The 12,675-nt window shown below is 52.4% G+C and overlaps 1 protein-coding gene across 33 annotated transcripts; it reads left to right on the forward strand.

Moving 5' to 3' along the window:
• Positions 1-12,411, forward strand: ATXN2L (ataxin 2 like; the record flags this gene model as incomplete). 33 transcript variants are annotated; one of them, XM_084249788.1, is made up of 23 exons in its annotated part: positions 1-296; positions 1,831-1,861; positions 2,070-2,126; positions 2,223-2,294; positions 2,639-2,789; positions 3,184-3,308; positions 5,014-5,105; positions 5,363-5,563; positions 6,870-7,045; positions 7,196-7,306; positions 7,783-7,995; positions 8,082-8,153; positions 8,393-8,463; positions 8,653-8,948; positions 9,035-9,104; positions 9,422-9,565; positions 9,694-9,766; positions 9,865-10,055; positions 10,577-10,706; positions 10,793-10,935; positions 11,070-11,282; positions 11,441-11,684; positions 12,262-12,411. In XM_084249788.1, 23 exons carry the CDS (start codon positions 1-3, stop codon positions 12,309-12,311), a joined length of 3,222 nt encoding a protein of 1,073 aa, XP_084105914.1. The 33 variants fall into 33 exon arrangements, with proteins under 33 accessions (XP_084105914.1, XP_084105887.1, XP_084105888.1 ...); XM_084249761.1 differs by having other exon boundaries at positions 10,793-10,914; positions 12,239-12,411; XM_084249762.1 differs by having other exon boundaries at positions 10,793-10,914.
• Between the last annotated feature and the right edge of the window lie 264 nt (positions 12,412-12,675).

Here is a 12,675-nt window from a genome sequence, read left to right on the forward strand (position 1 = left end):
ATGTTGAAGCCTCAGCCGCCACAACAGACCTCCCAGCCCCAGCAGCCGCCCCCCGCGCAACAGGCCGTGGCCCGCCGGCCCCCCGGGGGCACCAGCCCTCCCAACGGCGGCCTCCCGGGGCCCCTGGCCGCCGCCTCGGCTCCCCCAGGGCCGCCCGTGGCCGCTTCCCCCTGCCTGGGGCCTGCAGCCGCGGCCGGGAGCGGGCTCCGCCGGGGAGCCGAGGGCATCTTGGCGCCGCAGCCACCGCCGCCGCAACACCAGGAGAGGCCGGGGGCAGCGGCCATCGGCAGCGCCAGGTGAGGAAGGGCGGGGGCCGGGGCCGGAGCCCGGGCTGCGGGAGGCGTCGCTCCGCGGTTCCGGCCCGGGGCCGGGATAAGCGCACGCCGCGCGAGGCGAGCCCCTGGCCCGGCCACCTTTGAGGGCGGCGGGGAGAGTGGGAACACCCGGCGAAGCTGGGGGTGGGACCCCTCAGGTTCTAACAGGTCCTGACAGAAGGAAAGGGCTCCTGGGTGGCACCGGGGCATTTGGGGGCTGTCCTCGGCTCATGGGCGCCTAGTCTGGGCTCGGGGCCCGGGCTTCGCGGACAGGCGGGGTGCATCCCGCCAGCGCCGTCGGAAGGAGGAATTGGGGGGGGTGAAGAGGTGATGGGGGTCCCCGGCTCCATTACCACGAAGGGTCTCGCGGTCCCCGGCTTCAGCCAATGGGGAGTCAGCTGCAGGAAGGGGTCCCCGGCCGTAGCCAATGGAGGGGGGCGCGCGGCCCACAGTTGGGCCAATGGGGAGGGAGGGACTTGGGAGCGGGCTGCTGCCTCCCCCTTCGCGGTCTGGCCAGTAGGAGGGGAGCGGGGCGGGCGGGGGGACGGAAGGAGGGACCTGGGAGGACTGCGGGCCGGGAACCTCCAGTGCGCGCGCGCTCTTCCCGTACGTGCGCGCGGATGCTCTGTCTTGTGACCCGGGCATTCGCGAGCCTCGGGTAACATTGAGGGCAGGGGCCTGGGGCGTGCGTGAAGGGCTCGCCCGGTGTTTGGGGAAGAGCGGCGGACGCCCGCTCGGCTGCTTCTGAGCGAGGGTAGACGCAGGCGCAGTGGGTTCTGGTCGCGGCGGGGGGGGGGGGGGGATTTTGAAGAGGCCCGTGGGCCTTAGTGCGCAGGCGCAGAGCGGGCGAGGCCTCCCGGCGGATGGCTTTTGCGGCTGCGCTGTCCCCCAGCCCCGCCAACGGCCCCCTCATCGCCCTCCTCAACCGCCGGTTACATCAGCCGGTGAAAAGCAGGGTTACCGGGCGGTTGGTGGCACCGACACGTACCTGTGCCCTCCTTGTGGGTAGCAGGCCTAATGAGTAATGGGGTCGAGAAGGGTGGGTTCAGAGGGAGTGCCCTCTTTCCAGGATTTGGGGCATAAGGCTGCTGAAAACGATTATGCCCTTTCTGTTGGGGAGGTAATGACCCTGAACTACGGGGTGCCAAACCTGCGTTCAGTGAGGGGCCGCCTTTACATCAGGGGTGTGCTGTTGGGTACAGAATACTGCATAATTGGGTCGGGTAAAAGCATGCATCCCTGGCCCATCGTGAAAATGTTGTGTTGAATTGGTTCTTAAAACAGTTGACAACTGTTGATGGAAGTGTATTCTGTTGGCATTTGGAGGAAACGTGTTTACTGCCTTTTAATGCCTATTCCTTCCTCTATAAGATGAGGATTTGAAAACCTTGTTTTTTAATTGGTTTGTAGCCTATATCAGCATCTTTACTTGGTATGTGATTCTAGGATACAAGTCCTTTGAAACTAATTGTGTGCAAGATTGAACAGATTGAACTAATTTGTTTCCTTTTTATAGGGGACAAAGCACAGGAAAGGGACCCCCACCGGTGAGTGCCTTCTTTTCCTCTCTACTATGCAGAAACCTGAAAGGTGTAGATATGAGAATATAGGGGGAAATTAGGAGCAGAAATGATCAGATGGACGCAGAAGATGGGGACACAGCATATACAAGATGGGTGTGAGTGGGTTTGGGGCATTTAGAAGGAAGGTGAGATGCTGATCTGCACTTGGTTTCTTTGTCTGTGTTACTGGCAGGTATTTGAAGGTGTCTATAACAATTCCAGAATGCTGCATTTCCTTACAGCTGTTGTGGTAAGTGGGTAATCCCTCGGTCAGTGTTTGGGGAAATGTAATGCATCAGTTTGCTGGAATCACTCTTCTTCTCCTCCCCCCCCCCCCCATTCTTAGGGCTCCACTTGTGATGTAAAGGTGAAGAATGGCACCACCTATGAAGGTATCTTCAAGACTCTAAGCTCAAAGGTCAGTGTACTCAAATTAGCTGATTTTTGGATTTGCAAGGAAGGAGGAGAATGAAACAGACTCACTAAAGATGTGAACTGAGTAATGTTGTACAACATTGTGACTCCCACTCGTTACTGTAGGTGTATGCGGCAGTAGCGCTTCAAGCAATAAAAGATGTGGGTCTCAAATTTGAGGGCACTTTAATGTTAAAGTGCTTCAAAACTAAGTTTTGAAGTTTGGAACTTTCGTTGATTCCTGTGGCTCATGTTGAGAAAATTCTGCACATGAGAATGTGGTGCTAGGAAAAGTGTAGTTATATTTTTGCCTTGACATTTCTTGATACTGAAATGGGGTGTTTGTAGTTTGAACTAGCAGTAGATGCTGTGCACCGGAAAGCTTCTGAGCCAGCAGGTGGCCCTCGTCGGGAAGACATTGTGGACACCATGGTGTTTAAGCCAAATGATGTCATGCTTGTTCACTTCCGAAATGTTGACTTCAATTATGCTACTAAAGGTATGGTGCCAGGCTGTTAGGTCAGAGTCACTTTGTGAATAGAGGGCAGAGAGCAGCTACATGATTTGGATTCCCCTCCTCTTTTTTTCTGACAGATGATTGGATTTTTTTTCTGGAATAGGTCTTAATGTCTTAAAATATTGTGGAATGGATGAGTTCCAACCTGTGTGGTGGTTCTTTGTAATTGCTTTGCTGTATTTTAAACTCCTTGCTCCTGTTAAGCTATTAAGATGAAGCTCTTCATATTGTTATCTCTTAACCCTCAACTATGTCACACATACAAGCTCCTATAATAAACTTTTTTTTGCTACTGAGCCATTTGGGGGTGGTGGGTGCTGGAAAGAAGGCTGTGAAATAATCACCTGACTCCTGATCTTCAACTCTTCCCCCGCAGACAAGTTCACTGATTCAGCCATTGCCATGAACTCGAAGGTGAATGGTGAGCACAAAGAGAAGGTGCTCCAGCGCTGGGAGGGCGGTGACAGCAACAGTGATGACTACGACCTGGAGTCTGACATGGTACAGTTTTCTTCCCCCAGAACTTCAAGAACTGGGCAGCTCTGCTTCCAGAGTGTGGGTGTAGACAGTGACATCGTTTTTGGTGCCAAGATTTGCTTTGCGGGCCTCCCTGGTGGCGCAAGGGGTTAAGACACAACCTATGAAGCTGTCGGCAACCACTGCAGCATGAGTTCGATCCCCGGCCAGGGAGCAACCCACATGGTGCAGCAGATCTCTTCTAACTCGCCCGCTGCTCCCCTCAGCAGTATATTTCAGTCAGTCTGCCTGTTCTCTTCCCTACTCTGTCTCTGGTGAATCTTCTTACACACACCCACACACCCCCACCTCTGTCCTGTACCCTAGCTCTGGTATGCATAAATAAATAAATCTCAAAAAAAAAACAAAAACAAAACTGTAGAGGGCAACAACTAGATAATTTCAAGTATTTTAAAGCTACAGTAATCAAAGCAACACAGTCATAACGTTAAGATAGCCAGACTGGTTAGTGAATTGCTGGCAGTGAATTTTCAAATTGAAAGGCACAGAAAATAACAAAAATACCTGTTCTCATCATGTGTGATGACAGTAACAATTGTTTGAAGTATTTTTTGTTGTCAGTTTAACAAACATTATAGATGACATTGATTATTTTGTAGGCCCTTTTCCTTTTTCAAAGCAACTACTTAGATGCATTCAAAATGCTTTATGAGCAAGTGTGTCATCATTTCGCTATGTGTGACTTACACAGAAATACACTATTCCTGCCTGTTTTTGGCTTTTCCACATTGGTACATAGATCTAATTTGTTGCTTTTAATTACTGTATACTATCTTAATCATATACTCACAAAATTTTCCCTTTGTGATTATTTTGTTGCCATGCCATTATTTTCCTATTGAAAATGTGCTTTATTGAGTTTTTTTTTTTTTTAAGATCTATTTATTTGTGCATACAAAAACTGGGGTGTAGGCCAGAGGTGTGGGGGAGGTGAGAAGATTCACCAGAGATAGAGTGGGGAGCAGAACAGGCAGATCTACTGAAATATATTGCTGAGGGGAGCGGGGGCAAGAGAGGAGAGGTCTGCTGTGCCATGTGGGTCAGCTCCCTGGCTGGCCGGGTTTAAAGCTCCACAGGGGCTGGTGTGCCACCAGGGAAGCCCACCTTATTGAGTTTGGGTTTTTTCCAAAGATTTATTTATTTATGCAAACAAGAACTGGATACAGGCTAGAGGTGCGGAGGGTGAGAGGATTCACCAGAGACAGAGTGGGGAACAGAACAGGCATATTGACTCAAATACACTGCTGAGGCAAGCGGCAGGCAAGGCAGGAGAGGTCTGCTGCATCATGTGGGGTCACCTCCCTGGTTGGGGATTGAACTTGTGCTGCAGTGGCTGTGGGTAGCTTCATAGTGCTGCGCCTTAACCCCTTGTGCCACCAGGGAGGCCCACCTTACTGAGTTTTTAAAACATGCATCCCCATGCACATATGCCAAAACTTCTTTAGGATATAAACCTGGAAATGGATTTGTGATGTCTTAAGGTTTCACTTTTACCAATTATTACCAATATGCTCTGTAATTGCTTTCGTAAGTTGGTATTTCCATCAGCCATATTCCTACTTTTCTGCTCTTGGTTTGTTGGGATTTTTAAATTTTTCAGCCTGGTGGAGAATGATAGGTCATTGTTGCATTCCTTGCTGAGTTTTTAAAACATTCTCCTTCTCCCTAGTCCAATGGATGGGACCCCAATGAAATGTTCAAGTTCAATGAGGAGAACTACGGTGTAAAGACCACCTATGATAGCAGTCTTTCGTCTTATACGTGAGTGTCTAGGTGTGGTGCAACCTGAGGTGTGGGGTGAGCAGCAGAAGGCAGGTCTTTAGGTGGACTATAGCTTTGTTCATGTTTTCTGTGTCCAGGTTGGCCTCACCCCATTTCTGACCTGCCCATTAAGTATATGCTGAGTTGTTGAAGGGGTTGAACATCCACATCCCTGAGATGGTGATAGGACTGATAGACATGTTTCTCCTTTTCCCTCTCATTTTCGGGCATGACGGTGGTTCTGCTGCTCCTCCCAGGGTGCCCTTAGAGAAAGACAATTCAGAGGAGTTTCGTCAACGGGAGCTGCGTGCAGCCCAGTTGGCTCGAGAGATTGAATCAAGTCCCCAGTACCGCCTGCGGATTGCCATGGAGAATGATGACGGGCGCACTGAGGAGGAGAAGCACAGCGCGGTCCAGCGCCAGGGTTCTGGGCGGGAGAGCCCCAGCTTGGCATCCAGGTGACTGATGGGGGCAGCGCAATCATTTTGGGCTCATTGTGTGGTCTAGGGCTTGGGCCACGAGCTTTATATCTCTTGTTTTAGCCTCATAAATCTGTGGGATTGCCATTAATACATAATTGTTGACAACTTAGGTTTAGGAGATTGAAGCCTAGTTATGTAATTTGCCCAAGGTAACAAGGCCTAAACTTAGGTATTTATAAAGTTTTTTTCAGATTTTTAAAATATTCTTGGTCATTTTTTTTTTTTTTTTAAAGATTTATTTATTTATTTATACAAGCACTGGGTACAGTCAGAAGCGTGGGAGGTTGAGAAAATTCACCAGAGCCAGAGCGGGGAACAGAACAGGCAGACTGACGAAATACACTGCTGAGGGGAGCAGCGGGCGGCAGGAGAGGTCTGTGTGCCATGTGGGACCCTCGCCCGTGGCCAGGGATCGAACTGGTGCTGCAGAGGCTGCAGGCAGCTTCACAGCCCAGTGCTCAACTGCTGCGCCACCGGGGAGGCCCTATTCTTGGTCATTTATTTTCTGCATATTCTCTTTATGAAAGATAGGTTAGGTTTAACTATAAGCACGCAACATTTAAGTAGGACAGATCTTCCAGTGGGATAGTGTGGAAAGCTGGAACCATGCATGTGTGTGCATGGGGTGTTGGGCAGGAGGTAGTTCCTTTTTTTTAAGATTTATTTATGCATTCAAGAACTGGGGTACAGGCCAGAGGTGTGGGGGGTGAGAGGAGTCACCAGAGACAGAGTGGGGGGCAGAACAGGCAGATTGACTGAAATACACTGCTGAGGGGAACAGTGGGTAAGTCAGGAGAGGTCTGCTGCGCCATGTGGGTCACCTCCCTGGCCAGGGATTGAACTTGTGCTGCAGTGGCTGTGAATAGCTTCAGATGTTGCATCTTAACTCCTTGCTCCACCAGGGAAGCCCCAGGAGGTAGATTTTTTTTTTTTTTTTAAGATTTATTTATATAAGCGCTGGGTACAGTCAGAAGCGCGGGAGGGTGAGAGAATTCACCAGAGCCAGAGCAGGGAGCAGAGCAGGCAGAAGGACCGAAGTACACTGCTGAGGGGAGCATCAGGTGGCAGGAGAGGTCTGCATGCCATGTGGGACCCTCACCTGGCGGCCGGGGATCAAACTGGCGCTGCAGAGGCTGTGGGCAGCTTTGCAGCCCAGCGCTCAACCGCTGCGCCACAGGGGAGGCCCCAGGAGGTAGATTTTTAAAGGAACAATTAATTGCTGAAATGTGTAAATTTCGTATCTGGTTATTTGACCTTCTTTGAACTCTTTCCCCACCCCCAGGGAGGGAAAATACATCCCTCTACCCCAACGAGTTCGGGAAGGTCCCCGGGGAGGAGTTCGCTGCAGTAGTTCTCGGGGTGGCCGACCTGGCCTTAGCTCTTTGCCACCTCGTGGCCCTCACCATCTTGACAACAGCAGCCCTGGCCCAGGTTCTGAGACACGTGGCATCAATGGAGGTGAGTGATGAAGCAAACTTTTGTTTGAGGTGGTAATGAAGTGGGAAGGATAATTGAAAGGTTTAAAACTATTGGAAGGATAGTCATTTTGGTGGTGGTAATGTTATAACAGCCTCTTGTTTTTTTTCCCCCATCTTTTTTAAAAAATAGGCCCTTCCCGCATGTCCCCTAAGGCACAGCGGCCTGTGAGAGGTGCTAAGACTCTGTCTTCACCCAGTGGTAGGCCTTCTGGAGAAACTTCTGTTCCACCTCCTCCTGCAGGTAAGATTTCAGCAGTGTTATATGAAGAAATTGATAAGAAATTTGTAAAGGGATATAAATATGCCACTTGTTGGAGTACTGATTTAGGAGACTGTTTTAAGATATGACATGATTTGGGGAGTTGAATTTATGCTTTTTAGAGAAGAATTTTTCCATTTTCCTCATGTAGAAATCCCAGTATAGGTTATCTGGCAGGAGAAATAGAATATTTCCAGTTTCCTCTTGACAGACACAAAGTTGTGCCAGCGTTGCATAGCTTAGGGAGGTGGAATTCACCATGAGTGCTCCCTTTAACCTCTCAAGGGTTTCATGGTGCCCATGAAACCATTTTACCTGCTGATGTTACTGTTACCTGCCCTGCCTTTCTGTGTGTATAGGTGTGTAATACTGCATAAGGAAGTGGGCGGATTTCTCTTGATTTTTCTAATAAGTCATCTATATTCATTGCTTATTGACCAGCAGTAACCATCGTACAGCTTTCCCTTTTCTTCCAGTGGGCCGGATGTACCCACCACGCTCTCCCAAGTCTGCTGCCCCTGCCCCAATCTCAGCTTCCTGTCCTGAGCCTCCCATCGGCTCAGCGGTACCAACCTCTTCAGCTTCCATCCCTGTGACATCATCAGTTGTGGATCCTGGAGTAGGCTCCATTTCCCCAGCTTCTCCAAAGATCTCACTCGCCCCCACAGATGGTAAGAGCCCAACAGTTGAGGGCTGTGTACAAAGTGAAGTATGGTTCTGGACAGAAGGACCTTCAGGTGTCTCTCTTCTTGCTCAGTAAAAGAACTTCCGGCCAAGGAACCTGGGAGAACTCTGGAGTCCCAAGAGTTGTCCCGGATAGCTGGGAAAGGTGAGTTTTCTTTTTTTCTGCAGAGGTCTATTACTCTGATTAGGAGAGCATTTCAGCTAAGAAAGTTGCTGGAATTTGGAAATAGAATGCCTGTTAGCCTTTTGATCTTAATTTTTCTTACAGGATTTTTAGGAGTTCCTTTCTTTCCCTTGGTTTCTTGGTCCTTTTGGCTACTGGCACCGTAGTCAGCCTTTGAGAAGAAAAAGTGTGTATTTCCTTTTTCTTATTGTTTCTCATAGTCCCTGGCCTGCAGAATGAACAGAAACGCTTTCAACTGGAAGAACTGAGAAAGTTTGGGGCCCAGTTTAAGGTAAGAAAAGCATGGGAATGGGCTCGGATGTTAGCAGGATAGGTGGTGCTGTGGGGGTGGGAGGAGGCTATGGGGTTTTACGGAAGCAGCACGGAACTAGAACAGAGGAGATGAGTGCAAATGAGGTGAAAGAAGGAAGCAGAGCCTGGGGTCTGGACCACATAGTACTGTTTGTTTTTCTCCTTTCAGCTTCAACCCAGTAGCTCTCCTGATACCAGTCTGGATCCTTTTCCTCCCCGGATCTTAAAGGAGGAGGCCAAAGGGAAGGAGAAGGAGGTTGATGGTCTCTTGACCTCAGAGCCCATGGGGTCCCCAGTCTCCTCCAAGACGGAGTCCGTATCGGATAAGGAGGACAAACCACCTCTGCCATCAGCAGGAGGCACTGAGGGGCCAGAGCAGCCCTCACCATCTTGCCCAAGCCAAACTGGCAGCCCCCCAGTGGGCCTCATTAAGGGAGATGACAAGGATGAGGGTCCCGTTGCTGAGTGAGTAGGATGGGGAGCTGGGGGGATGTTGGAACAGGTGAAAGACATGGCAAAACATGAGGATTTATTTTATTTTTCTCTCCTAGACAAGTGAAGAAGTCAACTTTGAACCCCAATGCCAAGGAGTTTAATCCCACAAAGCCCTTGCTGTCTGTGGTGAGAATGGGATGGGAGGATGTCGACTTGGTTTTCGTGAGGGGGACTTGGCAGTGGGGTCAAAGAGCCACGGAAGGGGATTTGGCCTGAAGCCCTGTACTTGAAAGCTTGTAATCTTGAGCGAGCCACTTCACCTCTGGTTCGGCTTTCTCACCTGTAATTTGAGAAATCTATTGTAGGGCTTGGTGTTTGGTTTAGGTTTAATCAAGATACAGTATTGAATGTGTTTGGCACACAGGACACTGAATTGTGGGTATGGGAGGTGGGATACAGGAATCATAAAATACTTTATACGTGTCCTCTCTCGTCCTTTACAGAATAAGTCCACTAGTACCCCAACTTCTCCAGGACCCCGGACTCATTCAACTCCCTCCATCCCGGTGCTGACAGGCCAGAGTGGGCTGTATAGCCCCCAGTACATTTCCTACATACCTCAGATCCATATGGGACCAGCTGTTCAGGTATGAGAGGGAAACCGAGTTGTGCCCAGGCTAAGAAGTTTGGTTGGGCTGACCTGAGGGACCAGGTCATGCCTATTTGGGGCATTTGTAAGCAAACCATTCAGCCTTGTCTGTGCTGTTATTTCTAGGCACCTCAAATGTATCCATATCCTGTATCCAACTCAGTGCCTGGACAGCAGGGCAAGTACCGGGGAGCCAAAGGTGAGCAGACGGGAAGGTGCAGTGGAGGGGGAGGGCACTGCTGAGTGCCTACTGGCAAACGGAGCTGGAGCTCTGCGCTATTTTTCCCCCACCCCTAGGCTCCCTGCCCCCCCAGCGCTCGGACCAACACCAGCCAGCCTCAGCCCCTCCGATGATGCAGGCCGCTGCCGCCGCCGCCGGCCCCCCTCTAGTGGCTGCCACACCGTATTCTTCCTACATCCCCTACAACCCTCAGCAGTTCCCAGGCCAGCCCGCCATGATGCAGCCCATGGCCCACTACCCCTCACAGGTGACAGAGGCGCGGGAGGGACGGGACGGAGGGTGGTACATACGAGCACCTGCTGGTGGTTGTCTTCTCCACCGCCTAGACTTGGCCTGGATGAGAGGCAGGCAGTGGTTGGAGTGGTGGTGGCAGGCTCAGGCTTGAATCCTGGCTCTGGTATAGCCTGTGGCAAGGTGGTGAACACTTGAGCCTTAGTTTTGTCTGAAGAGTGTAGGTAAAATTGCATCTCCTTAGTATGATTATTGCAAATGCTTCTCCACCTTTCCCCTGCCGCATTGGGGATGTATCTGTCATAGAGAAACACCCCGTATACATTCTATCTGAAAATGCTGTGACCTTTTCTGATAGCATGAGAAGTCCTCCAGGTGTGATACTATATCCAAAGTGGCATTGAAGCTGTCACTTGTTCATGCAGATATTAAAGGTAGTTGTGACCAGACCAGAGTGGTGCTGAGCATAGGTCATTGGGCAGCATCGTCTCCCAAGTCCTACTCAGTGCTGACTGCCCCATCTCCTCCTCCTTGCAGCCGGTGTTTGCCCCCATGCTTCAAAGCAACCCACGCATGCTGACGTCGGGGAGCCATCCCCAGGCCATTGTGTCGTCGTCCACCCCTCAGTACCCTTCTGCAGAGCAGCCCACCCCCCAAGCCCTTTATGGTGAGTTGTGCTGTGCCTGCCCCTTCCAGGCTGTGCTCAGCTCCTCCTGTGCTTGACACTGATCCTCTCCCTCTTCGTTGCTGTAGCCACTGTTCACCAGTCCTATCCACACCATGCCACGCAGCTCCATGCCCACCAGCCGCAGCCGGCCACCACGCCTACTGGGAGCCAGCCGCAGTCCCAGCATGCGGCCCCCAGTCCTGTCCAGGTGCCTGCCTGGGGGATCCAAGTAGCGGGGGCAGGATATAGGTGGCTGGAAGAGGGATAGAACTAGGGATCATTGCCCAGTGGGGGAGGATTGGGGTTGGTGGGCCTGGGTACCAGAGGAGTGGGTGGTACTCACCCTTCCCCTCCCCCTGACAGCACCAGGCGGGGCAGGCCCCACACCTGGGCAGTGGACAGCCACAGCAGAATCTGTACCACCCAGGGGCCCTGACAGGCACGCCGCCTTCTCTGCCACCGGGACCTTCTGCCCAGTCCCCCCAGAGCAGTTTTCCCCAACCTGCCGCTGTGTATGCCATCCATGCCCATCAGCAGCTGCCCCACGGCTTCACCAACATGGCCCATGTTACCCAGGTAAGAGCCCAAGGGACTCATTTCTCTGTTGCCCTGTGAACCCAAGCTGTGGGACTTTCCCATCCAGGATCTCTGGTGTCTTCCACACCCCAGCACTAGGGTTCTCAGAGCTCAGCTCAACTTCTGTGGTGCTCCCAGCTCCTTTTTGTTCTCTGCAGGCCCATGTCCAAACTGGAATCACAGCAGCCCCGCCCCCTCACCCTGGGGCTCCCCACCCGCCCCAGGTGATGCTGCTGCACCCACCCCAGAGCCATGGGGGCCCCCCCCAAGGCGCGGTGCCCCAGAGTGGGGTGCCTGCACTCTCAGCTTCCACACCCTCACCCTACCCCTACATCGGACACCCCCAAGGTGAGCAGCCTGGCCAGGCGCCTGGATTTCCAGGAGGAGCCGATGACAGGATTCGTGAGTTCTCGTTAGCTGGGGGAATTTGGCATGGAAGAGCTGATGGGCTGCAGGTGGGGCAGGATGCACGGGTTCTGGGTGGGGAGTGAGGGGTCTTGGAGGCAGGGCTGTCCCACAGGGCGCCCGCCGACCTGCACCTGTCTGTGAAGTATGTAGGGTGGGCAGAAGCCACAGTCGCCGCCGCCAGGGGCTTGCTCCTGGCTCTGTCCTTTGCTTCCCTCCGTCCTCGCTCAGTTGTGATCCAGCAGCCCCCCTCCCCACTGCCTCCCCAGCTCTCAGTGACCCCGACTGTCTCCTGACTTAGCCGAGGTAAGGTCAGCGCAGCAGACAGGGCCAGGCTGGGGTGTGGGGGGCTGAGCTGGGCACACGAGTAAGGGCACTGGCTCACTGGGAAACAGCGATTGATCTGTGCTTCTGACAGCCCCATGAGACACCTTGAGGAGGCCGCTCCTACCCAAACACTCCCCCCACACCCCACACTGGACGGCATTGGATGAAGGGACAGCTGCTTGGGTTCTAATGCTCCTGCTCTCTTCTCTTTCCCCTCCAACCAGTTCAATCTCATCCCTCCCAGCAGCTCCCCTTCCACCCCCCGGGGAACTGAAGATTGTCCTGGCCGCGACCTGAGACCTCCATGAGTGGAGGGAAGAGTGATCTATGTCTCTTCCCCCAGCAGCTCGGACCAGTCCCAGCCCCCCAAACCCCCCTTTCCCCGGGGGAGCTGGGGAGATCCTGCCAAGCACCTTGAATGGGAAGGGCCTCAAAGTGGGCAGGGCCAGGGTCCAGCGGGGGCGGGGGGGTTCCTGCTCTGCCCTTGCCCGTCCCCACCCTGTCTTGCCCTCCCATCCTCTCATCTATCCCCCGCTGGAAACGGAAGATCTTTTATTTTCTATTATTTATAACCTCAGACTTGGGCCCCCCTGTTCTTTCTTCCCCATTAACTTGAGTGATCTGCGTGAGACAGACAGATGCCCCCTAAGGATGGTTGGAC

The sequence above is a fragment of the Talpa europaea genome (assembly GCF_964194135.1).
Source record: "Talpa europaea genome assembly, chromosome: 12".
Taxonomy (NCBI): domain Eukaryota; kingdom Metazoa; phylum Chordata; class Mammalia; order Eulipotyphla; family Talpidae; genus Talpa; species Talpa europaea.